Below are 27,409 nucleotides of genomic sequence, written 5' to 3'. Positions count from 1 at the left end.
CCTTGGGACCCTATGGCATTTCTCTGGTGGCTTGGAGAGAAGGCTTCTTGAGTGTGAAATCCTAGACACGACTAGGGGTACATGACCATGGACAAGATGCTCACATTGCTGACTGTATGGTCTCACTGGGGCCGGAGGCAGGGGGCTGGCTAACTGCCCTAAGTCACTCAGTTCTGAGAGGCTTAGGGCACCACTCCCAGCCTCTCAGGCCTGTTTACTTCTTAAAACCTCCCTATTACCTCCCAATTCAAGGTCTAGACTGTGGAAGCCCTGAGAACCTTTCTAGAACCCAGTGGCTTCCCCGGGTCTCTCTGGGCTTCCTAGCCCTGCTCATGTGCAGCCAGTGCTCATCAGTTCTGTCTGTGTCTGGACCTGAGCCAGGAAGGGCAGAGTAGACGGTCACAGAGGGTGCAGAAGACCCTACCCAAGGCTAGAGCAAGCCTTCCTCCTCCTCCCCTGCACCAGGACATGATGTCACTAGTGGACCATGGGGCTTGGGTGGTAGGGGAGAGCTGAGCCTAGGAGCGCATTTCTAAAAGCTTGTTTCCACATTGACTTGACCTTCCTCATGTCGCACCCTTAATACAGTTTCTCATGTTATGGTGACTTTCATTGCTACTTCATAACTCCAGTTTTTCTACTGTATGAATCATAATGTAAATATCCGTGTTTTCTGATTGATGATCTCTGTTGAAAGGATCTTTTGTCCCCCAAAGGAGTCGCTACGTGTTGAGAGCACTGACTTATGTACTGGGGAAAGGAGATGTGGCGGTGATGCACGTGGAGGACAATTTGTGGGATCAGTTCCCCTGGAGGCAGGGACTCTGCTTGAACCTGGGGCTGAGTTCTCTAGGCTAGATTAACAAGCAGTCAGTGAATCTCTGCTAGAGCTGGGATTAATGGCGTGTGCAGGCCGAACTACAAACCGGGCTTGTGTTTGCCAGGGCGCTGGGGGCTGGATTCTAGTTGCAGGACCCATAACCATCATCGTGCCCTCTGGGCCTGATGGCCCAGCCTTGACACACATGAAGGAGGAAGGGTGCAGTGCCAGAGCCCCGCCTTCACAACTACCACTGCTTTCCCCACTTTTGCATATTTTATATCTGTCTTCTTGTGGGATGGTGCCAACACAGCCAAGAAGGCCAGAGAAGGGGTGGGGAACTCACGAGCCTGACTCTGTCTCTCTCCATCTTCTGCCTCTAAGCCCCACAGCTCTATCTCCACCTTGCTGGCACCCAGACCACATCCAGCTTTTTTATATGGGTGCTGGAGATTCGAACTCAGATTCTAATGCTTGCACAGCAGGCTCTCCCCATTTATACGTTTATTCGTTGTGAGTCCTTGTTTATGGATGTTGATGCCTGCATGTTGCGGTTGCGGTTCCTCTGGAAGAGCAGTCGGTGCTCTTAACCGCTGAGCCATTTCTCCAGCCCCCTCCTGTTTACTTCTTAAAAGCAGTGTCTTTCTTGTCCCAGGCTCGCCTAGAACTCCTGGTGACCACAGTCAGCCGGCTCTCAGCAACCCTGGCGACACGACTGTGAGCTCATTTCAGACTCACACCTCCAAGATCAGCAGCTCAGGCCTTCTAGCTTGCCCTTAGTGGTGTCCCCTGTGGCTCCTTCTCTGGTCACATCCCCACCCACCACCTGGCCTTTTTCCTCTTGGAATCCGTTTCTACGACGTGCACCCCCAAACCATTGAGGGCATAAAGGAGGCCTTTGGAAAGACTGGGTGTGGATACCTCAGGCTCGGGAGGCTGGGGGACGGGAGCTTCCCAGCGCCCTCCCAGAGCCGTGGGCTTTATTGACTCAGCGACTCCAGGAAAGAACAGGGCCTCACGAGTGAGAGGCATCGCGTGCCCCCGCCCTCCTTGCTGTTCAGGGAACTGGAGACTACGGGATGCCTGTGGAGGCTGGGAGGAGCCTTCTGTGCGCTACCGCGGCCAGCAGTCAGGGGTCAAGCGACTCAGGGAGGCTGCCGGCCGAAGTGGCTCCGCTAGAGGTCTGGTGAGGAGCAGGGGGTAGGGGTAGGGCCTGGGGAAGTCGCTAGAGGCCCCAGTGGCGGGGGACAGACGCTCGGACTTAATGCTGATCGGGGGCGTTTGAGGGGAGGCCACTCGGCTTGGGGGACCCTCCTCACACAGGCTGCGGGCGCTGCTGGAGAGAGGAGACAAGGGAGGCAGGAAGGTGAGAGATCCACAAGGTAGATAAGAAAGCTTACCCGTCATGGAGCTCTGTGGGTCCCCTCTAAATCTCGTAGCCCACCCACAACCCAATCCAGGCAAGTCTCCCGACCGCCAAGGGGCACCCAACTCACCCCGGCCGGGCCGGGTCCACCGTGTCCCTCGTCGGGAGCCAGGACGAGGACTGCAGGGCGAGCGAAGCGGTGTCTCCGGGGCTGAAATCTGCCGGGAGAGGCTGGCTGAGCGGGGCTCCTGTCAGAACCCCGGCCCTCCCCACGCCCGGATTCAGGACTGGGTCGAGGGACTCTAACGGGCAGGCAGGTCAGATAGGGTGGGCGCACCTGCGGAACCTGTTGGCAGGAAGGCAAAGCTACCCAAAGCGGGGCCCGGGGCAGCGGCGGGGCTCTGCAGGCCACTGTACAGGCTTCTCTGCAAGCAAGAAGAGAAAACTGAGGCCGGGTGCGGCCACCTGCCTCCTCCCTTCCTCTCTCCCTCTTCTTTCTACCCTTCTCTTCCTCCTCTGTCTTCTCCCATCCCCCCTCCTCACCGAGATGCCCAGTCCCCCTCGACTCCCCATCAGGCCCGCGGACAGATCTGGCCTCCGCCCATCAGTTGCTAGGTACAGGGGTGGGGGCGTCTTGCCGGAGAGGTGGCTCGGAGAGAAGATGGGGTGTCCCAGGCCTGGGGAGAAGACCCAGAGAGAGAGGGATGGTAGTGTCACCAGCGAGACCAGAGTCAGGATCCACTCTCCCCATTCTGGCTGCTTCTAATGCTCACCCGGGGGTCGAAAGAGGGGCGGGAGGCTGTGGACAGATGGGTCCTCTCCCAACCCGCTGGGGTCGCAGCTGGGTGGGGCGAGTGGGACCCGGTAGGACAGCTCTGAGACCGACATCGCAGGGGCCACCGGCTGCGGACAGAGATGTGGGAGAATGAGGCGGAGGGTCTCTCTGGAGATTCAGACCTAGATCTAAGACTGGGGTTGCCGGGTGGGCTCCATCAGCCTGGTTCGGAGTCCAGGCCTCTCTACCGACCATGGGGTGTCTGATCATTAGGGGAATTGTGGCCCGAAGACTTATTTGTTGAACTCTTTCAACTCTTTTTGTTGTCTTTCAAAGCCTGGGTCATAATGCGTATCCCGCAGAGACGATATCAGCTCTCTGGGTGTCAGCCTCAAACTCTGTATTGGAAGTGTGTTTGGAGGTCGGAGAGATTAGAAGGAATAGGGAATGTTCTCTTACATAGATCCGAGGCAGGGGCGAAGCAGAGCCTCGGTCACCTCCCAGCGTCCTCAGCAGCTTCTCTCCAGGCCCCTCTGGTCCCTCCTCCGTCTCCAGCTCAGGCCCATCCAGGCTCACGCCCCTCCTCTTCAAGGTCTGTGGGAACAGCAGATTGCAGGGTGGGCCCTCTGATCTTAGCGGGCTTGGTTCTAGGGTACCTGAGAGGGGAGACCTTTTCTGGCCAGCCTGTCTAGAGGGATACACGATAGACGTGGCTTACTCCTAGGAGACCCAGAAACTAAATTCACAGTAAGTCCCCCGAGATTCAAATCCCCACGGCGTTAGAGGAAAGGCTTAGGAGCTACCGGGGTCATGTGGCACGGCTGGGATGCTCCCGGGGCCTTTCAGGTAGCTTCAGGTACCTGCAGGATATCTGCATTGGTGCGGCTCTCATGCGGCTCGCTGTACTCGGTGTATTTGAGCAGCACCCGGTCCATGTCGCTGCTCGCATACTGGAAGAGGCGCTGCGCGCTGTTGAAGATGATCAGTGCGATGTCGCAGTCACAGAGCACGCTCAGCTCGTAAGCCTTCTTCATCAGCCCGAACTTGCGTTTGGTGAATGTCACCTGCACCACAGAGGCGAAATGGGGTGTGGCGGGGTGGGGGCGTTAAAGGAGGAAACTGCAGAGCGACCTTCTCTGCTTTAGTTTCCATCAGAACCTGGGAAACTTCTTTGCGTGTTCGCAACTCTCCAAGTGTCCAGTTCTCTTCTGAGAAGATTGGGCCCCGGAAGCAAAACCCACGGTTTCTGTCTCAGTCTCCCCAAAAGGGCCTCAGGACTCAGACTTCTCTGCAAGACCATTTGTTTAGCCTGGCTATGCCCCTGTCCCGAATGCCACCTCCCCCAATGGTGATGCAGTCTGGGACTCACCTGCCTGTTCCTTTGGTCTAGAATGCGTGAGATCTGGATTTTTTTCCTTCCCATCGTGCCTGGCTGAGCCGAGTGACTATTCTGAAAGAGCGCAGGAGGAGGGAACGGGTGGAACAAAGCCAACAGTGACAGCCTCTGCCCTGCCCACTTCAAGTCTCTGAACCCCAGTGATGACAAGGAGAAGGAAAGCAGGCCACTTCACCAAGACAGCCCCTGCTGGGCTTCAGTAAATGCAATGCACCTTCACATCCCTCCACCTAGGAAGCTGAAATAGGAGGAAGCTGGGATCCAGGCCAGCCTCAGCTCCTCCTGGAGATGGAGGACCGTACAGAGGACCGTCCGGAGTATATCACTTACTCAAATGGAAAGGATCACTAGGATGCCCCCTGGGCAGTGGACATAGATATGGAGGTTGTTTGCCCACTGCTGTGTGCTTGTATGCACATATGTGGGGTGGGGTGGGGTGTAAGTGGAGGCAGGTCCCCTCTGTCCACCACATCGGTCCAGTTCTGCAGATGGAACTCAGGCACTTGGGTAGACAGCAGATGTTTTTGCCAGCTGAGCCACCTCATCCACCCTCTTTTTTGTTTGTTTGTTTGTTTGTTTGTTTTGTTGAGACAGGATCTCTACATGTAGCCCTGGCTGTTCTTGCAATGTTTCTGGCCTCGAACTCACAGAGATCCACCTGTCTGCCTCCAGAACACTGTGCCTAAAGGCATGTGCCACACCCAGCTCTTTTCTTTCCTGAATTTAGTGAATTTCTGCATAAAATTCACTAGTTTAAAGTGCTCGGTTAAATGGCATTGTGTGTGTTTTCCATGGTGTTTAAGCATCACCTTAGTCTAGTTTCAGAGCATCCCATAGTCCTCAGCTGCACCTGCGCCTGCCGCCCCTCCCCCACTCCCTCTGCTTCCTGGCTCTGTGGGGTCTTCTGTTCTGGACCTCTCCATACATGGGTCACACACTGTCTGGGCCTGGGGGCTCCCCACATTTTCATCATGGGACCTGGAAGGAGAGTGTTCTGAGACATGGTTTTGCTAAGTAGAACTCAAAATCCCCCTGCCTCAGCCTCCAGGGTGCCAGTAGAACAGGTATGGTCACCACATCCCCTCAGGAAAAATGCTCTGCTGTGTTTTTTTTGCTGAATGGGCTTGAGGAAAAGTCACCCCTGAAGACTGAGAACTCCACTAAAGGGTCAACATGGGGACTTGGGAAGTCCCTGGCCTCCATGGTAGAGATTCTGGGTCTCCCTGACTTCCAGCAGTTCCAGACTAGTCTGGGCTATGGTGAGAACGTACTTCAAATAAAGAAAACAAGACAAAGTTTCTGAGCTGGGCAAGGGCGGCACACTGATGATGCCAACACTCAGAGGCTGAGGCAGGAGGCTTGCTGGAATCTAGGAACTCTAGCCTAGTCTGGGCTTCATTGTGGGATTGTCTCAGGAGCAGTGAGGCAAGGGGGGTGGCTCAGTTGTTGTAAGTGTGAGTACCTGACTTCAACTCTCAGCACCACAGGAGAGCACTGGGAGGCAGACAGGCAGATGCCTAACTGCCCATCAGCCAGTCTGGCCAAAGGAACTAGTCCTGGGGTTAGTGAAGGACAACATCTCAAAACCATGAAGTGTGATCTAGGGAGAAGATTCCATGAGTTAGAGCTCTGCCTTCATGAGAATGAGAATCTGAGCTTGAATCTCAGGACCCACATAAAATCTAGGTGCTTATGTATAATCCCAGTGATGAGAATAGGGAGCACAGGAGGGGCATTGGGGCTCGGTGGTCGTGAGCCTAGGTCCAGGTTCAGTGAAAGTCCCTATCTGAAAAGAATAATGTGGGAAGTGATAGAGCAGGGCACCCAGTGTACTTTGCAGAAGTGCACACACACGTACGCACACATACACAATGCACATACGCACACACATGTGTATACACATACATGCACACACATACACATACACGCACATACGCACACACACGTGTATGCACATACATGCACACACATATACATACATGCACATGTGCTTGCACATGCATATACGCACACACATATGCACATAAACACATATGTACAATACACACACATATGCAAACACACACACACACACACACACACACACAGAAAGCAGTAAATCATGGTATCCCACATCAGCCTCTGATCTCCAAATGCACAGACAAAGAGGAAAGAGAAGAGGGCTAGGATCCCACCAGTCCAGGGCACTACATTCAGCATACAAGCCTGGGCTCCCAGAGACCCAGGCCAGCGAGGCCGAAGGCTGGGCCTGGGACACATGCCTTTGAGACAGAGCAGTAGCTGACCCTTCTCAGATGATCTGAGCTTTTTTGCTGTTGTTGTTGTTTGTTTTGTTTGTTTTCTTCTCTCTCTCTCTCTCTCTCTCTCTCTCTCTCTCTCTCTCTCAAAAAAAAAAAAAATTAAGAGACAAGGTCTCTGTAGCCCAGGCTGAACTCAAACTCATATTGTAGCAAAAGTAGACCACTGTGTTGGGGATCAGGTAGCTGATACAAAGGTATCTGTTGCCCACAAAGAGGACAAGATGGACACAGGGGCCCTTACTCCCTTGAAGACAGTCCCCGCTGCAGACTCTGAGGCCATACAACCTCTCCAGTCAGTGGTTACCTCAGGGTCACACGGCTAGCATCCATCTCCACAGCCTCCACCTGCTGTCTGGAGAGATGGGTGGGTGACAGGTGTCCAGGTAGAAAGGGCATGCCCAGTGCTACTCTAGGAACACGAGAGCTGGGCGCTTCAAATGGTGGTTCACACCTGTGATCCTAGCACTTGGGAGGCTGAGGCCAGCCTGGGCTGCTTCAAAGACAAATAAGATACTGTGTTTCTGAGCTGCTAACACTCCAGAGTCAGAGGCAGGGGACTTCTTGAGCTTTGGAGTTCCCAATCAGTCAGACCTACAAGACCTACATAGTGAGACTGTGTCTTAAAACAAAAAACAAACACAAAACAGGTATGGTGGCACACACCTGTCATCTTGGCACTGAGGAAGTGGAGGAAAAGGATTAGGATTAGGATTATCCAGTGGTGCGGAATACTTCAGCTGGCATAGGTGAGATGCTGTGGGCTAGCCTCCACCCTCTCTGAACTGGGTCTCCAAGTTCAAGGCCAGCCTCAGCTAAAAATAGTGAATCTGAGGCTAGCCTGGGCTACATAAAACCCTGTTTGCCTCCCATAAAAAGAAAAAGAAGTCTGGATCCAGTGAGCTGGCCAGGGCTACTCTCTTGTCCCCAACCCAATTGGTCTGGCTGTGGCTCCCATGTTCCTGGGAATCCTGTATCCAGTGGTGCGGAATACTTCAGCTGGCATAGGTGAGATGCTGTGGGCTAGCCTCCACCCTCTCTGAACTGGGTCTCCAAGTCAAGTCCAAGGAACAGATCAAGGAACAGCAGGCCCTGCTCCAGATTCTCTTACTAAATTTAACCCCGTCGCTAATTTTACCCTTTGCTGGAGTCATGCCTTTCCCAGGGCTGGGATGTGTGGTCAGAACCCAGGCAGGTCCCTGGAGGCTGAAGGGGGGCACTGGACCAGAGGTTCCCCTGGCCAAAATGACTCCGGAAATGCCCCAGTCCCGGGTCCCATGGGAGCCAGGCCAGGCATGGACCTGAGTCCCTGGGTTCTAGAAGACCTGAGGGCAGCTCTCTCTGTCCTTGAAATGTGAGGAAGGGAGAATAAGGGTGGTGTGCTCAGAGAAGGGATGTAGGGGCTCTCTTTGAACAGAGACTTGAGGAAATAAGTTCCTGGCAGAAGGGACCAGAAGAGACAAGGGCCCCGAGGCTGGAAGGTGGTTGGAGCCTGGAGCAGGGCTGGAGGGGCCTCTGCCTTGAGCACACAGATGACTTCTGTCTGTCACTGAGGGCACAGAGAAAGTTGTGGAGAAATGGGCTTTTTATTTTCATTTCTTGAGACAGGATCTCATAGCCCAGGCTGTCCTGCAACTCACTGTGTAGGCCAGGCTGGCCTCAAACTCACAGAGATCCACTTGTCTCTGCCTCCTGAGTGCTGGGATTAAAGGTTAGCCACCATGCCCAGCTAATTCATTTAGTTTTAAGACAGGGTCTCATTATGTAGCCCTAGCTGGCCTAGAATTTGCTATGTAGATCAGAATGGCCTTAAACTCACAGAGACCCCCATGTCTCTGCCTCCCCAGTGCTGGTGCTAAGGCACAACCACCACTCCTAGCTATTTATTCATTTTTATTTTTTTATTTTTTGAGACAGGGTCTAGGTTGGCTTCAACTCCTGATCCCCGTCTTGGGCTCCAGAATACTCGGTGACACTCAGACTCTCATGGGAGCAGGTTGGGGTCAGGTGTAAGCAGCTAGGGGGTGGATGGGAGGCTAGGGTTCTGCCTGGGCATGAGTTGAAATTCCAGCATCCACATAAAAAGTCATCTACCCTGGGGAGGTAGGACTTCCTGACCAGTCAGATAGGCTGAATCTCTGAACTCCAGGGTTAGTGAATGATTTTGTCTCAAATAAGGTGGAGCCAGGCCTTTAATTGCAGCCTTAGGAGGCAGAGAGTTCAGATGGCCAGGGATACATAGTGAGGAAGAATGACTGAGATAACCTATGCTGACCTCTGACCTTCACACATGAGACGCCGCCCCCCCCCCCCCCCGCTTCTCTGCTCACTTCCTCTTAGAGGCTTCCCCATCGGACACCCAGAAATACACGAGAGAATGCAAATCTCCACTCACTCAGCACGGGCTGCAGACCCCTGTGCCCAGGTGTGACAGGCTGAGAGGAGTGCGGAGGCGGCCCAAGCTGGGCAGATCTATTTGTACTTCCATGCAAATTACCCAGCCACAGACGACACCAGTGCCTCTGGTCCAGATGGCTGGGGTGATCGGAATGTGGGGAGGAGGGAGCAGCGTGGTATGAATATGTCGGGCATAAGGAGGAAATTGAGAACTGGGGAGGTGCCACACCCAAGTACTTCCCAGTGTTGTCCAGCCAGGAAGGGAGCGTTCAACACTGCAAGGTGGAGGGCAGAGGACCAGAAGGGCAAGGTCATCCAAGGCTACATAGGCCCTGCCTCAAAAATAAACAAATAATCGATTGACATGAAATTAAAAAATAAACTAAAATGCCTGTACTGGCTTGTGGTCCCCATGGGGACTGTGCTCATCCAGGGCAGAGTGTGGCCAGGTCCTGGAGGAGGAAGCACCGTGCAGTCAGAGGAGGCCTTCAGTGGTGCTGAGTACGACTGATGGGGACACTGGGGGCTGCTATCTGTGTGACACACAAGCCCTGGGTGGGCCAAGAGCCAGACTCTCAGGTCTGAGCACTGAGCAGGTGAACTGCTGGGGAAATCACAAAGTCTATGACAGGCAGGAGGTGAGGCAGGAGGATTGTGTTCAGTAAAGTCAGTGCAAAGACCCTGAAGAGGACAGCAATGGGTATACTGCTGTTCCAGCAGCCGGGAGGAGGCCGTGGTTCACCAGATAAAACACTCCGTGCCGAACCTGAGGAGCTGAATGTGAGCACAGGACCCACACAGTGGAAGGAGAGAACCCACTCCTGGAGGCTGTCGTCTGAACTCCACACACTGGTTGTGGCATGCACACACACACACACACACAAATTAATGACTTAAAATTTTGTTTTAAAGGCAGGGTCTCACAATGTAGCCCTGATTCTCTCAAAACTCATTACATAGACCAGGCTGGCCTGAACTCTGACTGTCTCTGCCTCCTTCATGCTGAGATTAAAGGGGTGCACCATCACACCTGATTATGGAAGTAATTTTTTATTAAAATAAAGCATGCTCGCTCTCTCTCTCTCTCCACACACACACACACACACACACACACACACACTTTTTGTCTGGTGGGATTTGTGGTTAAAAAGTCAATCAGCAAACTCTCTTGAAGGTCTTACGAACCACAAACTATCACCTCCCTAGCTCAGTGAGGCCTCTGGGTCCCTAGGTGATGGTAATGAGGGTGACTAGGAGGGATCCCACCTTCCAGTAACCTCTAGTCTCTTACCCAACTGAGGCCTCTGTTTCCCCCGCACCCGTAGACGAAAACGGGTTAAAAACACAGGCTCCTTCCAGCCCGAGGGCTTTCAATTTGTCTTTCCTTCCCAGAAGTCAAATTTGAACCTCGGGATGTTGAGGGCCAGGCCACATCCAGCCTCCGATTTGCTCCCCCGCGATGGGCCACCGGGCTGCACAGGGACCCACAGCCCTGCGCGAGCACAGAAAGCAGAAGTGAGAGGCAGGTGGGAGCCAGGCCCGCGGGACACGCGGCCTCACGCAACCCGGGCAGCGGTTTCATCACCTGCTCCCAGGACTCCTCATTACGACGACAGGAAGCGCCCCCTGGAAAACCGGGACCCCTCCCCGCCCTCTCCTGGGGGCCTCCCCGAGGTGCTCAGATCGACCCCAGCTGCCCATCTCCCCACAGCTGCAGCCGGCGACACGCCCCTCCGCACTGGGCGGGACCTGAAGGGCTGGGGGCGGGGCCTAGCTCACCGCCGGCAGCTTTGGGCCGAGCACCTGCCTGGTTGAGCAGGTGTATGTGTGATCAGTAACCCCTCAGTAGCGGCAGCTTTACCACCAAAACTGGGTCAATCTGGACCGCTCGGGGGTGCCTGGCTGCCTAGTTCTTTCAGACGGCTTCGGGGTCATCTCCCCTCAGCCTCTGGGTAGGGGAAAGATCAGTATAAGCGTTCCAAGTAGTCCCAGGCCACCTGGGCCGCTGGGAGACCAGGAGAAACCTTCATAAGATGGCCAGAATAAGGGAAGACTCTACCTTCACTTGGAGATACCTCGGACCATGAGATGTAACACTAGATCCCCAAAACACTCCGGCGTCCCTGCCTACAAAAGCCTTCAAAGGATCTGGCCTAGTGTGACGCTATTACCCTGGAGCTCAGGTGGTGAGGCAGGAGGACAGCTTTCAGTCTGAAGCCAACCTAGCTAAACAATGAGTTCCTGGCTAGCCTGGGATACAGTGCAATCCCATCTCACAAAACAAAGACAGAGATATCCCTAAATCCACACAGCTCTCCAAACTTAACCCCAACGTGAGACCTGCTTCGGAATCTCCAAGAAGTGTCAATCCTCAGATGCATGCAGCCTCCCGCCACCCAGACTGCCACAGATCCTGCCAGTCCCCTCAGACACACAGAGACACCCCTAAACTCTCATCTGCCCCTGACATATGCAGACCTCAAAATCCATGCTGGCCCCTGTGACATGCATGCATCCCTAGAGACAGATGGTCTTGTCCCTGTGAGGCCCCAGCCCAGCTCTGACTTCCCTTCTGCTGTGGGTGCTCAGCCTGAGGTGCTGAGAGAGCTGGAGGAGGTGTAAATTCATTTCCAGAATTCTAGGAAGGTCCCCCCAGGGTCCCTGTGTCCGTAGGTCCTTCTGGTGTCTCTGTTGGGAACCTCTGAACCGCTCAAGATGGTGGGACTACCGACGGTGAATTCAATGGAGCCAATCCTGGCTGCCCAGAGCTGGGTCAAGGGTAACATGTTGCTTCTTTTTGGGCTGAAGATATTTTGACACGTGTGTGCTAGGGAAGCCCTGTGGTGTTGATTCTATTCCTTGTCCTTAGACTCCTTTTAAGGGCCTCATAGAACACAGCGCAAACCTGAAGTCACAGATGGCCCTGTTCTGTAAGACATTCTCATCCTGTTGGTAGCGCTTCCTCAGCACACATGAAGCCTGGATGCCAACCCCATAAATAGGCATGGTGGTACACACCTGTAATCCCAGCACTGAGATGCTTAGGACATCTTCAACTACATAATGAGTTCAAGGCCAGTCTGAGCTATGTGAGGCCCTACATTAAAACAAAACAACCCACACTTGGTTACACACCCTTCTTCCTAGCACTGTGAGGCAGAGGCAGAAGGATCTCTGAGTTCAAGGCCAGCCTGATCTATGTGGTGAATTCCAGCTCAGCCAAGGCTACATGTTGAGACCCTGTCTCAAAACCACAGCAACAACAACAAGAATGAAAACAAAACAAAAGCCCCTACACATAAAATAAAAGTCAATTTTAACAGAGAGAGAGACGGGGGTTAGAGAAGAGAGGTGACAGAGAAGACTCAGTAGGTAACACATTGAAGCATATGGACCTGAATTTGACACCCAGACTCCACACAGAGGCCAGGCAGATGCGAGGACTTGATGGTTGACCAGCCTTGCCAAATGGCAAGTTTCAGGTTTAGTGAGACACTCTCTCAAGAGGTAAGAGAGCAACCATAGGTGTGATCACCCACTTCATAAGGGGCACTGCCCCAGGAACAGGGACAGACCCATGCTCTGAGCTAAATCCTACTGCCCCATATCAGGGGCTCCCAAACACGTCCCTTGAGCCTCTGCAGTGGCTGCAGGGACAGCCCAATATTTCCCTCTTTGTTCCACAGAAAGGTCTTCCCTCAGGGAATTGGTCCCCAGAGACCCAGGTCTCCCTGCTTGGGAAATTAACACATCTGTCAGCAGTGGGCGGAAGGAACTCTACTCACAGCTTCAAAAACCCCAAGATATACTAGCCAGAACCCTAAGATGAGGTGCCCAGAAATGACAGGGACACCCAGGTCAGGGGTGGGCAAGCATTGGGTTCCTCTCCGACTGTCAACAGCAGTACATAACTGTGCCTGGGAGGTCTATGTGGAAGGAACAGGAATACCAGCTTAGTTTTGGGGCTTGCGCCTGTTATCCAGCAATTGGGAGGTGGAGGCAGGAGGACCAGGTGGCTAGCTCCCGCTACATAGTAAGTCTGAGGGTGGCCTGAGCCGCAGAAGAGCCTATCTAAAAAAGAAGAGAAAAATGGAGAAACTGAGGCGAGTGACTGTGAGAGTGGCTTTGACAGAGGGTCTAGGAAAGCCATCTGATAGGAGGGCGCCATCAGGTAGGGACAAGGGCAGCACAGCCAGCACAAAGGCCTGCAGAGGGAGGCTGAGGCTGGGGCTCCTAAACAAGCAATTTGCCCTGGGGGTGAGTGAGGGCTGCAGACAGTGGAGAACAGAGCACAGAGCATTACGGGATGGGTTATGTTGATCCATGATACTCAGATTTAGTGGCTGTGGTGGGGAGAGAGGTTTGGGGGACAGGAAGCCTGGGTAGCACCCAGCAGAACAACGTGTGGCCTGGACCACCAGGGCTGCAGGTTGGGAAAGATGAGACAAGCTTGAGTCCACAGCTGTGGACACCAGGTCTTAATCACCACCTTTGTTCCCTTCTTGCCCTTCACCTAGACCTGGAGTAAACTAAGACCCAAAGAGGGCGAGTCAGGGATTAGCAGCTTCTCCCCAGCCCTTCTGCTGGGAAATGGCTCACAGTCTCTACTACGATTGAGTACCTACTGTTTGCCCAAGCCACTCACACATGACCCACCTCACAGAAAAAGTCCGGCTACTGAGAGATGGGTCCTCCTAATCAGAGGAAGTGGGCTTCCCCTAGGGCCGGATGGAGCAGACTTGGGCTGAAGCGTGAGCCTGCCACAGTCCAAACTGGGAAATGGGCCTGCTATTGTTATCCAGATCAAAATCCAGATCCCAGACTGGGTAAGTTAGGGCACATACACATGTTCCTGGCAAAGGTGGTACATGCCTGTCACCCGAGTTCTGAGATGTAGAAGGATCAAGAGCTCAAGGCCATTCTTAGCTACACAGCAACTTTGAGCTAGCCTGAGACACTCGAGACAGTCTCAACAAACAACAACAAACCAGGAAGCCAGCCAGGTGCTGGTGGTGGCACACATCTTTAATCCCAGCACTTGGGAGGCAGAGACAGGTGGATCTCTGTGAGTTTGAGGCCAGCCTGGTCTACAAGAGTGAGTTCCAGGAAAGTCAAAGTTACACAGAGAAACCCTGTCTCAAAAAACCAATAAAATAAAACCCCAGGAAATCAAGTTTGGGCTCAACTTGCCTTGCCATGGTCACAAAGGCAGACAGAGCTCAGAGAAGGGCAAAGTGGGGATCCAAAGTGGGGATGGGTGTCCCCACCTGGTCTTAGGATCCTCTCCTTTGAGATCATAAGCTGGGCAGGCCGCTGTCACCCCAACACTGAGGAAGTGGAAGCAGGAGGATCAGGAGTTCAAGGCTGGCCTGGGCAACATGACACCCTGGCTCAGAAGACAAATTTCTTGTGCTGGGAAGATGCTCAGTGGCTCAGAGTACTCACTGCTCTTGCAGAGGACTCAAGTTCGGTTCCCAGCACCCATAGCAAGTGGCTTACAACCTCAGCTCATCAGTGCCCTCTCCATGCCCTGTATATAATAGTTAAAATACTAAAAAAAATAAATCTTTAAAACAGTAAAAAGAGAAAAATCCAAACCAGCATTCAGTCTGCCCCTGGCTTTAAGTATCTCAAAATTCTGTCCCCTTCAGGATAAGTTTTGTGCTTCTCTAGGTGGGTGACAGATCCAGTGTGGAGGAGCAAGCCTGACTTTGCAGAGGTTCCTGCAAACTTTGCAAGCAAACCAAAACCACCGACCCTTCTAAACTGAAGCAGGTGCCCCACACCACCTCCAGTGCCTGGTACAGAACTCGCACTCATTCCTCGGCGACCTCCCCAGATCCTCACTGGTGAGTCAAGCACTCTCCCCAATCCCGACACACTGTGGGCTCTTTTGAACCTGGGTTTGTTCACAACAACATCCAGATTTCCTGTCCTTAATCCTACAGGACCACAGTCCTCAACTTTTACAGTAAGAACTTCAAGGCAAGCAGGAGGAGGCCTAGACTGTGTCTGACCTCTGTTGGCATCTAGGGCTAGGGCCAGGCAGAGACCAGGCAGGGGCCAGGATCACTGGCATCTACTTCTCTGGACGGAGACTGAGAGGCAGGGGGTAGGTCAGGACCGTAAAAGGGACACTGTCTCAGACATCCGTGAGTTGTTCCCAATGCCATTTCCAAGGAAGACAGGCATGTGGCAAGGGGTGAGCCCTTCATCTTGTCTTCTGTGCCCATGTGCATGCCCGAAGGAAAACGTGCGCAATGGATGTCGAGTGGTGTGCACCCTTAGAGAGGTCCTCAGTGACACGACCTCATCAGCACCAACCCTCACCAAATTTCAAACACAGCCTCAAGTAGAGACACACCTGTGATCCCACAGTTTGGAAACTGAGGTAGAAGGATTGATGAAAGCTCGAGGCTAGCCTGGGCTACATACAGAGACCTTATCTCAACTTCTCAACCCTCCTTCTACCTCACACAAAGAAAACCACAAATACATTTTAAACTTTGAATTTGTAGGTGTTTTGTTGAGTATTTAGAGCTTCATTACCATGGCCAACATGTATTTCCCTTGAAACATTGCGAACAAATACTACTAGGAGTGCAGCCTTTTAATCTTTACTAGTTATTGTGAGATTGCTGTGTAAGTTAATACACACATTGTAAATACATTGTTTGCAGGGAAAACATTTTGAGTTCTAGCTCAGAAGAAGCTTACTGAGTTTATGTTGTAAGCATTACTTAACACAGTATAAAGATGAAAGACAACAAAAATAACTTCATACTTCCTCACCTCCTCATTGCAACAAAATCCTTAACTGGGAAAACCTGACTCCCTCTCTTCCTTTTCCTCCTCTTTCTCTCAATTACTGCCACCTTGTAATACTTGGAGAGCACTTGGATTATGGATCTGAATAGAGAAATACTTTGAGATAATCATTAGCCCACATACCCTGTAACGTATACTCAAATATGGGATGGAGTTGTAAAGTGCTTTTATAATACATGTTATTGTTAAAAGCAAGGATTGACTCTTTTGTTTTATTTTGACATGGCATGTCCTGAAATAAATATCAATTCAATATGAAAAAAAAAGAAAACCACAAATACAGCCACCACTAGATAAACATCTAGTGATCATGGCACTTGGGAGAACAAAGACAGATTGCCATGAGTTCTGGGTTAGCACGGACTACAAATGTGTCTTTTTTCTTTTTCTTCTCTTTTCTTTCTTTCTTTTCTTTTCTTTTTTTGTCAAGGTCTCACTATATAGCTTTGTCTGGCTTAGGGTTCACTATGTAGCCCAGGCTGGTCTGGAAAGCTCTGTTTCTGCCTTACTGGGATTAAAGACATGCACCACCAAGCATGGATACAGAGACTTCTAGGCCACCCTGGGCTATAGAGTGAGACCCTCTCTCAAACTCCCAAAAGAACCCTCAAACAATGGAGTGTGGTCACACTTGAAATCCCAGCACTAAGACAGCTGGGGAAGGAGGGTTTGAGGCTGGCTTGAGCTACATATTGAATTCCAGAGTAGTCTGAACTATAGAGTAAGACCCTATTTCAAACTCCCTCCTCTCAAGGTGAAGAAACCTCCAACAGTTGAGTGTGGTCTCACGCTTGTGATCCCAACACTCTAGAGACTGAGGCAGAAGGACTTCTGTGAGTTTGAGACAGACTAGCTTGGTCTAGAAGGAGACCCTACTCAGCAAACATTCCTGAAACCCAGTGCCCCCCAGCCTGCCATCCGTCAGACACCTCATGCACACAAACACCACCTTCTGTACCCACCCGTGCCCCGGAGCCGTGCACACCTCTGCAGTCCCGGGAGTCCGTCCGCGGCCGCACCTGCTGTGCCTGCAAGTCCAGGCGTCTACTGCTGCCCATACACTGAGCTCTGATCCCAGCGGCCTGGGTGCCTTCCCGCGCAGTCCCGCCCCTAAGAGGTGATTGGATGGAGGTGGTGCCCTCATTTGCGAGGGGCAGATGCTTGAGAGAGTCCTGCCTCCTAAGCCCTTGAATTCAGAGAAGATGCTGGGTTCCAAAGTAAGCAGGTATAGAGAAGCAGGGCTTGGAGGTGCATGCCTGTCATCCCAGTATCTGGGAGGCAGAGGCAGGTGGATCTCTGTGAGTTCGAGGTCAGCCTGGTCTACAGAGAGAGTCCCAGGACAGTCAGGGCTATAGAGAAACCCTGTCTGGAAAAAAAAAAATAAAACAAAACACCACCAACAATAAAATAAAGACGGATTTGGAGAAACGACTCAGTTTCTCCATTGAGAGAACTGACTGCTCTTCCAGAGGACTGGAGTTTAATTCTCAGTACCCACATAGCAGCTAACAACTGTAACTCCAAAGTCTGACACCCTTATGCAGACATACATGCAGGCAAAACATCAATGCATATAGAATAAAAATAAATTATTGAAAAAAAGAAAGAAAAAGAAAAACTGGGCTGGGGGAGCAGCTGAAACTACTAAGCATGGTGCACAGACAGAATTCAACCCCAAGAACTTGAATGGTGGAATCTTTCCCACACTGTGGCACACACTGCCCCCCATGTATGCATGCAGATAAATATAATTTTAAAATATAATCGTTTTTAAAAGGCAAGGCTTTTTTTTTTCTGCTTGAGGACTCAGTGCTACTGAACCTCATTGTGAGCCTGACCTTAATTTGTACCTTGTTCAGAACTCTGCCACTGTTAGTCCAGACCATGTACCTTAACAGGACTGAGGTTTGGTGACATAGCCTGCCCTCCCAGTAACCCCAGCTAGCTGGACTATGCTAAGTTTCTGGGTCCTGGGCAATTTTGAGACTCTGCCTCCAAATAAAGAAAGCCGGGCACAAGGCTTTAATCTCAACACTCAGGAGGCAGAGACAGGCAGATAGATCTCTGTGAGTTTGAAGCCAGCCTAGTCTACAAAGCAAGTTCCAGAACAAGCTCTAAAGCTACAGAGAAAACCTGTCCCACCCCCCCACCCCCGCAAAAAAAAGTTGGACCTGGTGGCTCAAGTCCATAAGCCAGGAAGAGAGTGAGTCTAAGGCCAGTGGGGACTTGGTAACACCCTGACTCAAAACGAACATATAAATAATGTGGTAGACTGCTTGCCTAGCATACAGGAAGCTCCCTTCCATCTCTAACACTGAAAGAGAAAAGAAAAACCAATAAACCAATGTCAGTGTAATCTTAGGATTAAAGAGGCAGAGACAAGACAACTGCTTCAAGTTCCAGGACAGCCTAGGCTGCTGATTGAGACTGTCCAATAAATACATAAAAGAATTCCTAGCCGGGCAGGTGGCACACACCTTTAATCCCAGCACTCAGGAGGCAGAGGCAGGCAGATCTCTGAGTTTGAGGCCCGTGTGGTCTACAGAGTGAGTTCCAGGACAAGCTCCAAAGCTACAGAGAAACCCTGTCTTAAAAAAAAAAAAAAAAAAAGAATTTCTTAGAGTCCTGATTCTGCTAGCAAATGGACCAAGTCAGCCTCCTGTCCTTCTAAAATCATGTACTTCCACTGGACCCTGCTCACTTTACTGCCTTACCCTGTCCTCTGCTGGCCTTCTACCACCATGCTCCTGTCTCAGTTCACCTCTGTGTTTGCAGAGCATCGAAGGAAAAAAATTACAGGGTCAGAGGCCAGGGACAAAGCTGGCTGGGGATAAAGAGGGTAGAATTCCCACATGGGACCCCTCCCAACTCTTTGGAGGTGGAGCCCGGCCAATGGGAACAATGGGAGGTCAGACCAGAATTGTGGAGGAGGGCAACACCAGAAGGATGAGGGACATTTGCAGTGCTTTCCAATGAGTAGTTTGTCCCTGAGTGAGACTCGGGAGTGTGGGGCAGGAGTATGGCTGCCTGGGTGGCCTCTGCCTTCTTCCACGTCTGTGAAATTGGAACCCTATAGTTTCGGCACAACTTCCCAGACTCCCGACCGTGTAACCCAGGCTCAGGGCAGTCTTCTTGCCTGACACTTTAAGCGTTTGGATGACAGCAGTGAACCACTTCCCACAGCTGCAAACTTTCTCTTCAGACTCAAAACCGAAAAGTTTGTGCCGTGCTGTAGGTGAGTCCCTTGCCCTAGCCCAGTTCTCACTCCACACGCACAGGTGTCCTCAGGACACACCAAGATCCGAGCCAGCCTGGGGGCTTCTGGCTGGGTTCCAAGATGAAGAACAAGGCTCCTGTAGATGAAGGAGCCTGGGGAGCCCCGGCCCCCGGGGCCCCGCTGTTTACCCGGCCACCTCCCCCTGGCTCTGATGCAACCTACGGGCTCTGGTTACGTGAGGGCGTGAGGGCTGCAGCTGCAGCAGGGCCGGGGGGGGGGGGGGGGGGGGGGGGCACCCGCCCACACAAAAGGCCACGCTCCGACCCACAGAATCTTGCTCCCTGCCCTGGATCCTTTCAGTCCCATCACTTTCAGTGTCCCTAGAGGGACTAGAGAAGTTACTACCTCTGGCTATTCAGGTGAGGGACACATGAGTGGCTGGAGCAAGGGACGAGGAGGTCTGAAAGCCAAGGCTCTTTGCTTCTTGAATTTTTGTTTTCTCCCTTTCTGTCTCTCTCTTCAAACTACTTATGTAATAACAACAAACCCTGAGCCGAACTGGTAATAAATGCTTTTTTTTTTTCTCCCGGTTTTTCAAGACAGGGTTTGTCTGTGTAGTTTGGAGCCTGTCATGGAACTCGCTCTGTACACCAGGTTGGCCTGTCTCTGCCTCCCTAGTGCTGGGATTCAAGGCATGTGCTACCACCATTGGGCAAAGGACAAGGTCTTAAACTCATGACTAACCTATGTTACATAACAAGAACCTGTCTAAAAGGAAATAAATTCAAGATCTGTGAGATATTCAGTGGATAAAGGTACTAGCTGCCAGCCCAGGTGACCCAAGTTTGATTCCCATGTCCTCTGATCTCCACATTTACTCATGTGCCATGATACTGTGTCCCCTCAGTAAAATAAATGTAAAAGAAAAGTTTTACAAGTCATAAACACGGGCCACTGTGGGTCCCTTTCCAGCCCCTGCGGATCTGGAGAAGCCTATTCAAGGTCAGACCCTGCCGGATTAGTCCTAGTCAGGTGACTGGCAGGCTTTCAGAATGCCCCACTGCACAGGAAGATCACCGTCTGTCTCCAAGTTAAGAATGAGGTGGGGAGGGGAGGCTGTGAATTTTGGTTGGAGCAGTGTGGGGACAGATGTACGGCTTGATGAGTGCCCTGTTCCCTTGGAAGCTCAGTTCACTCGGACCAGAAGCCTGTCAGGTCTGAGTGGGCAGGACTGTGCACCCAGACCACTGTTCTGCTCTTGGGGGAGACGCAAATGAGATGTAAACTAACTGTGGCCCTGGGGGGTCTGGGCAACAGGTCCTGCTCTGGGACCTCTGAAAGATAATAGCTGCCAGCTGAGGGGGCACCCAAGGGCTGGGGTGTTAAGGAGCCCTGGAGGTGTGCCTCCTAAAGTTCAGTGCACCCAGTTGTTTCAGTGGCTGAATCCTGGGATATTTTTTACATTTACTACCTATTTACATGCGTGTATCTATGGAAGCACAATTGTGTAGGTGTTGGGGTTACAAGCTTTGGCGACATGCCTGGCTTTTCTGATGTGGGTTCTGGTAGCTGAACTCAGGTTCTCACAGCTGAGGCAAGTACTTAGCTGACCGAGCCCTCTCCCCAGCCCTCCTGACATGGTTTACCATGTCTTGCATGGGCAGAGCTGTGGTAATGTGCTCCTGTTCCACCTGCTACAACTTTGGCTATTTTTTCGGTTGGAGTTTGTGGGGTTTTGTTAGCTTGTTTAGTGCGTGTATGTGATTCGGGGGAACCTAGGGCCCTGTTGTAGGACAGACATGCACCCTGCCTCATCAGGACCCAGGAGATGGGAGCTAGTGGCCAAGTCAGGGTCTCAGGTCCTGCCCTGGATGGAGGTGGGAGACAATTATCCAGTGGCTCCTAAGAGGTCCGACAGGGAGATGTGTTCACCTCAATCTCAAAGGAGCCAGCACCCAGTCCTGTATCATTTGTCAGAAGCAGGGTCAGGGTCTGGTCATGTGACCCCAGCATGGAAGAACAACTTCTGAACATTCATGTATGCACACCAAGATTGCCCTGGGGTGCTACTGGAATAGTGAGCCTAGTTCATGGCCAAGGGGAGCAATTACGGCTGAGCCAGGAGGTCCTGTTGAGTTCTCAGTGTGATGTTCAGGGGTCTGCTTCTGCAAGGACCAGAAGGGGGGTGGGGGAGCTAAGGGTGGGAAGGCCAGGACTCGAACACTGATGCCTGAAGGTAGGGGCAGTGCCTGGGGCGAGCTATCTCACCATCAAGCCAGTTTCTTCTTGTATGAGATTGTGTTGAGGGTCTTGGGTCTGGACAGGCAGTGAGGATCTGAACCCATGAAGGCCACCGGTAACCTGGGAGAGTGGCTTTGGAGCTCAGAGGGCTGCTAATCCCAGGGAGGTGAAGAAGTCTGAAGAGATGAAGTTGGGATCCAGAGCCCAGGATGCCATGAGGTGAGCAGGGCAGGAGACACATGACTCAGGTGCCCAGGCGTGGGCTGGGTACAGGGCAGGTGTGCACCAGTGCCGACAGGATCAGTGCACACACCAGGGAGCCCTTCTAGCTTAGGGTCCTTCCAGGTGCTCAAGTGAAGAACTGCCCATCTCCTGTGGTGGGATAACAGCTGGTGAGCGATACCGAGCAAGCTGAGGCTTGCCACTGAATGCCCACTGACCGGTGCCCAGTAGTTCTTGCTACCCAAAGAGCTGAGAAACTTGCAGTGTACAAGTGAGATGCTTAATTAATGCTTGATGACGTCATCACCCAGTAAGTGCTGACTGTACCATCCAGGAGAACACTCTGTGCCTCTGGGCTGTGAGCCAGTCTATACACACTCTCTGCCTTCACAGCACCAGTGGGACACATGGATGAGCCCCTCTGTCTGACCCCCTCCCCAACACAGCAACAGACAAAGGCCAGAGGAAGCACCCAACTCTCTGCAGCCTGAAGCAGCATCAGGGGCTGGTCAGTTTATAGTATTGTAAGGGTTAGGACTGTGGATGCTTTTCTCTTGCATGGACACAGTTTCACAATGTATACCATCACCGACCACATGGCCTCAGCTGGACAAGCCATGTTTACATGAGGAAAAAGCTGAAGACCAGAGAAGTGAGGATGCGGCCTCAAGGTCACACAGCAGCTGAGTGGTTGGGGGCACAGGAGCCAGGCCTCTGCCTAAGGGAGGAAGATGAAGCAACAAGAGGCCTGAGCAACAGATTCATCAGAGTGAGAGACCCCCCCCCCAGAAACCACCCCTGAAGAGCAGTCAGAAAGCCCAACAGTTAGACAGCAGGCTGCAGGGACACAAAGAAATGGGTTAGCTCAGTAGAGTGGCAGCCTCTACACTGACCTGGGTGGGGAAGTCGGTGGCCCTGAGAGTTTTGCAGGATCAGGGTCAGGCCACAGTAGGAGGGGATGGTTTCTCTTGGCTGGAACAAACATTTGGAATGCATAAGACTGATGCCACAGATTGGGAGACAACTCAGTCTAGTTGACTAGGGGTTGGAGTCACACCCTGGACCTTGAAGGCCATGGTCTGAGCTTTTGGTCTTCTATAAGGGTAGAATCAGAACCTACTTCAGAAGCCAGGCCAAGCTGATTGGATGGATAGGGTGCAACCCAGATGCAGCATGGTGAGGAGGGGCCTGTGCTGCTGCTCCTGTCATTCCAGCAACAGACCAGAGTCGGCGGAGTCAGGTGAAGACTGGCTGAGGCTGGTGCGGCTCAGCTATGAGTTTATTGAGTTATAATCAACACAGAAAATCTAAGGATGGTAGGTGCTTGTCATCTCCCTGGGCTTCAGCTGGAGACAGCCCCCACCAGCACAGCTTCCCACTAAATCATTCCCCATGCTCTCGCCCTGGGCAAGAGTGCCAGTGTCAGGGCCTTGCTCTGTTCACTTTCCTGGGGATGCTGCTTGCCCACACACTTCCTCTGCCCTGTTTCTTGGTCACTGTCCCTGTGTGCCTGTCAACCAGCTCCTCTTGTGCCACAGATGACAAAGAACACCTGCACAGCTCGCTGGTTAGGGTGCTGACAGGGGCAGTGGCTGGGCTACCTGTGGCCCTGGGCGCTGGTGTTCATGTGGTCCCGGATACTGATGGCCTGTTTGAGCAGGCCTTCGACACTACGGAAGTACACACTGCTGTCCACCAGGCTCTTCACAGCACTGAAACAGAAAGGAGTGAGGATCAGCATCAAGGTCACCAGGAATGTCCCGATCCTGACCAGAGCAGCAGCCTCTTAGTGGGGAGCTGCAAAATGTGGGCTCAGCCTTCAACACTGCTAACTATGAACAATTAAAAAGGGTTTCATGTCTGTAAAGGAAACAATCTAAATCCGAGACAACTCAGCCCAGCGACTGCCGTGGGCGCCTCTCAGCCCAGGGACTGCTGTAGGTACTGCTTTACAGGGGTGGAACTGCTCTTGATCTAGTGTTTAAAAGGTGGCTGGCTGTGTAACTCTGCTTTTAGGATTTGAAGTGTATAGATGAGGCATGCCTGTGTTCCAGGACTCGAGGAAGCTGAGGCAGGAAGATCCCAAGTTTGAAGCTAGCCTGGACTGTAAAGAAAGACCCTATATTTCTTTAAGGAGGGGCTGCATCTGCAGCAGTAGCAGGTGGAGGTCAGAGAACAGCCTGCAGGAGTCAGTCCTGATCCATAAGTAGTCAGGTTTGGCGCGGGTGCCCTGTCACCAGCCCACATCCTTCCTGGGAGCAGCAGAGTGATCTGTTTGAAGGGTTTTATCACTCTCATGTCTGGCAAATCCCACAGAATTTTTGATGAGGGGATTAAGTCCTCATTAAGAGTTCATGAAAGGCACAGGCAATCAAGGTGTGCACAGCAAAAGCAGCCAGCTGTCTGAGACCTTGCTTAACAGAAGCAGTGAGACACTGGAGTGGGTGAGTGGCCGCACAGTAGGCAAAACACGGGGACAGTGGCTTAAAAGAACTGACCTGCCACTGAGGTGGCCCAAGAATTCAGAGAAGAGCCAGGTGTTGTGGCGCATGCCTTTAATCCCAGCACTTGTGAGACAGAGGCAGGAGGATTTCTGAGTTTGAGGCCAGCCTGGTCTACAGAGTGAGTTCCAAGACAGTCAGGGCTACATAGTGAGATCCTGCAGAGAAGACGACTTAGGCTTTTGGACAGCCCAGTGGGCATAGAGACTCAAGGCCATACTCACAGAGCCAAATACGAGTCCTCAAACCTGGAGAAGGAATGAAATTTATGTCCTGGCAATGCTGAAGACATGGCACACATGTGCCTACACACACACACACACACACACACACACACACACACACTCAGGTGTGAGCAAAAGTCATGTGCAAACTGACCTCAGCTCCTGGGAAGGTGGAGGCAGGACTGCTTAATCCTGGATATTCAAGATCAGCCATGCTCACTCAGCACTGCTGCCTGGGTTCTGCATGGAGGGTACACATGCACAGGGTACAAGGCAGCCGTGACTCCCCTTAGCTGTGGTCCAGCCTCAGCTGGGAGGGAGCTGATTTTTGTGTTGGTATGGTTGTGTGTGCATATGTGTTCGTGGGTGTTTGCATGTGTGTGGAGGACAGAGGCCAACACTGGGCATGTTCATCAGTTGTTCTCCACCTTAGTTTCAGGCAGGCCGACTATCAGCAGAGTCACTAACCTGAGACAACAGTCTCTCAGGGAACTAGGAACTTGGTGATGGCACAGGTTGCCTAGGGGAGCTCCAGGCATGCTCCTGCCTCCACCCTCTCGGAGCTGGACTTACTGATGCTCATCATCTGTCAACAAGGGCACTTCAGATGCAAGTTGTGGATAAAAGCACTTTATCCAGCGAGCCACCCACCCCCACCCCAAGTCAGAGGCAAACAGTCAGGTCCCCAAACTCCCCAACAACTGTGAGAAACCCAACAGAGATGTATGTCATGGCTATACCACAATGGGGGGATGGGGATTGGGAATCTATGTCACTCTGCCCTCTCAGAGATGTAGCAGGGTGTCTCACCTGCAGGCATACTCCACGGTGTATATAGCACCCTGGCTCTGCTCCTCCCATCTCTGCATGTCAGCCTGCAGGATTGGGGAGTGTTAGGAGGGAAGGCTCTATGGGAATCAGTGTTAGATGTCAGATCCTCTCTGAGCTTCCCATTCCCCAAGCTCTACTAAGTCCTCCACTCCCCGACCTGAGTGCTCCACCACCCCACCTGATTTCTTTACTTCCCCACCCGAGTCCTCCACTCCCCACCTGAGTCCTCCACTCCCCACCTATTTTGACTTCAGCCCTTCACACGTGTACCCCACTTCTGCTCAGGGGCTATGAGAGACCCTTGGCGGGGCTGGCAGAGCTCACCTTGTGCTGGGCCAGCTCCGGCAGTGAGCGGCGCACATGTTCCTGTAGCCGGTACAAAGCCACTGACGGCTCGTTGGCCAGGACATAGACACTTTCGGTGAACTTGTCTGTTACTGGGTTTGACAAGGTGGGAATGGGAATAAGGGACAAGTATTAGACCCTTATATTTATTTTATTTTGAATTATATGTATGTATCAATGTGAACATATACATGTAAGTGCAGTGCCATGGAGGTCATAAGAGCTGGAGCTACAGGCGGCTGTGAGCTGCACAATATGAATGCTGGGAACCAAAGTCCAGCCATTTGTAAGATCACTAAGTGCTCTTAACTACCGAGATATCTTCTTCTTCTTCTTTCTTTTAAACAGGGTCTCATATAGTACAGGCCTGACTTTAGCTTTCTGTAACCAAGGATGACCTTAACTCCCAATCCTCCTGAGTGCTGGGACTGCAGATGTGTGACACCACACCTGGTTTATGTGGTGCTAGGCAACACTGCCAACTGACCCCAGCCCACATTAGACTCTCAGTTCTTCAGTATCTGACCCCAATTGGAGTGCACCCCTGTAACTGTCATCCACAGGCCCAGGTCAGCTAGAGACTCAGGGGGACATGAGCACATTCTGAGACCACAGCCCCACTCCCGCAAATCCACTTCCAGGGAACACTAGGGAACAGTACTATTGCCACTGAAAACCCTCAACATAAACATCATACTAGAGACCAGTATGGAACGTCATACTAGAATCCAGTAGCTCTGAATTCCCTGTAACTCACTGTGTAGACCAGGCTGTCCTCAAACTCACACCAATCCTCCTGCCTCTGCCTCTCAAGTGCTGGGAAGAGAAGCATGCATGCACTACGATGCCCAGCTGAGCAGAGGATAACCACTGAACCCAAAGATGCCTAAAGTCCATATCCTATGTGACCTGTACTCTGACCAAGACAGGAATATTGTAAAAGCCTACATCTCTTGCTGTGCTGAAACAACTCTGAGGTTACCCCATCACAAGCCCTGCCTTAGCAGCATACCTACTGAGGCTGCCCTCTACAGAATCCATCCAACTGCCTGCTAAATTCACCTGCTTTCATTTCCCTAAAACTCATGTCTCCCCACGTCAACTGCACATAAACCATCATCCCAGGGTTACTTTCCAACCTTCCTGCCCCACACAGCCTGTACCAGACCAGCTCTGACAAGTCCCAGCTACAGGCAGCAGATGGCGCCAACTCCCAAGGCAAAAACGACGTCGGCCCCGCCTTTATTACCACCCAGGGCTCCCATTACCTGAAAACAACCTACTTATCCTGTCTTTATTTATTTTGCTGTGCCGGGGATCAAACCCAGAGCCTTGAACATTCTGGGCAAAGTGCTCATGGCTATGTTTGGGTTAAGGCTTCACCCCACCACCCAAAATGACTGAGTACTTGAGACGGAGTCACTCTATGATTAAACTGGCCTTCAATCAGTAATCCCGCTTCTTGACTCTTGAGTAAAGATTAGAGTATAGTGTCACCAAACCCGCACACTCGTTCACGTGTTCACAGGATAAAAAAAAAAAGTGCGCTTGGTGTGCGCACTTTTAATTTCAGCTCTCAGGAGGCAGAGGTGGTAGAGGTCAGCCTGGTCTACATAGCGAGTTTTCCAAGACAGTCAGGAGCTACATACTGAGACCTTGTCTTAGAAACAAAAAACAGCCTTCCTCTGCCCCCGGTCTCTACTACACGGCTGCCACATCACCTCCCGCCAGGAGACAGTGTACTCCCTTTTCTGCCGAGCCCCTCACTGCCTTCTCCAGGCTGCGACTGGGCGACTCCCGGAGCCCTCCAATCCGCCCGGGGCCCCGCAAAACCTTTCTTTCCCTTCAGCAGCATCTCTGGTTCTTCCATAGCGAAGGCAGCCAGGCGGAGCCCTAAAACGGAAGCGGAAGTTGGGAGACTGGGAGGTCTACCTAAACTTTCCGGGTTG

At 52.1% G+C, this 27,409-nt stretch overlaps 2 protein-coding genes across 6 annotated transcripts; both read right to left on the bottom strand.

The window, feature by feature from the left end:
• Positions 1-1,728: 1,728 nt before the first annotated feature.
• Positions 1,729-21,887, bottom strand: Mef2b (myocyte enhancer factor 2B). Of its 4 annotated transcripts, none has more exons than XM_048427323.3 (9): positions 21,365-21,887; positions 4,331-4,411; positions 3,822-4,025; positions 3,421-3,555; positions 2,960-3,089; positions 2,730-2,863; positions 2,524-2,611; positions 2,317-2,404; positions 1,729-2,156 (listed from the first exon to the last, which is right to left on the bottom strand). In XM_048427323.3, the coding sequence occupies exons 1-9, from the start codon at positions 21,365-21,367 to the stop codon at positions 1,934-1,936; spliced, it is 1,086 nt and encodes a 361-aa protein (XP_048283280.1). In that variant the 5' UTR covers positions 21,368-21,887; the 3' UTR covers positions 1,729-1,933. The 4 variants fall into 4 exon arrangements, with proteins under 4 accessions (XP_048283280.1, XP_087757133.1, XP_085536641.2 ...); XM_087901007.1 differs by lacking the exon at positions 21,365-21,887 and adding an exon at positions 16,842-17,999; XM_085680515.2 differs by lacking the exon at positions 21,365-21,887 and adding an exon at positions 16,865-17,999.
• Positions 21,888-22,036: 149 nt separating this feature from the next.
• Positions 22,037-27,386, bottom strand: Borcs8 (BLOC-1 related complex subunit 8). Of its 2 annotated transcripts, XM_048427330.3 has the most exons (7): positions 27,294-27,386; positions 25,440-25,552; positions 25,095-25,159; positions 24,285-24,308; positions 23,161-23,271; positions 22,453-22,531; positions 22,037-22,277 (listed from the first exon to the last, which is right to left on the bottom strand). In XM_048427330.3, the coding sequence occupies exons 1-6, from the start codon at positions 27,328-27,330 to the stop codon at positions 22,498-22,500; spliced, it is 384 nt and encodes a 127-aa protein (XP_048283287.1). In that variant the 5' UTR covers positions 27,331-27,386; the 3' UTR covers positions 22,037-22,277; positions 22,453-22,497. The 2 variants fall into 2 exon arrangements, with proteins under 2 accessions (XP_048283287.1, XP_048283289.1); XM_048427332.3 differs by lacking the exon at positions 24,285-24,308.
• Positions 27,387-27,409: the final 23 nt, after the last annotated feature.

This window comes from Myodes glareolus, chromosome 23 (assembly GCF_982192425.1).
Source record: "Myodes glareolus chromosome 23, mMyoGla1.1, whole genome shotgun sequence".
NCBI lineage: Eukaryota > Metazoa > Chordata > Mammalia > Rodentia > Cricetidae > Myodes > Myodes glareolus.
The sequence above is the reverse complement of the archived record's forward strand: the minus strand, read 5'-3'. Positions and strand labels throughout refer to the sequence as shown.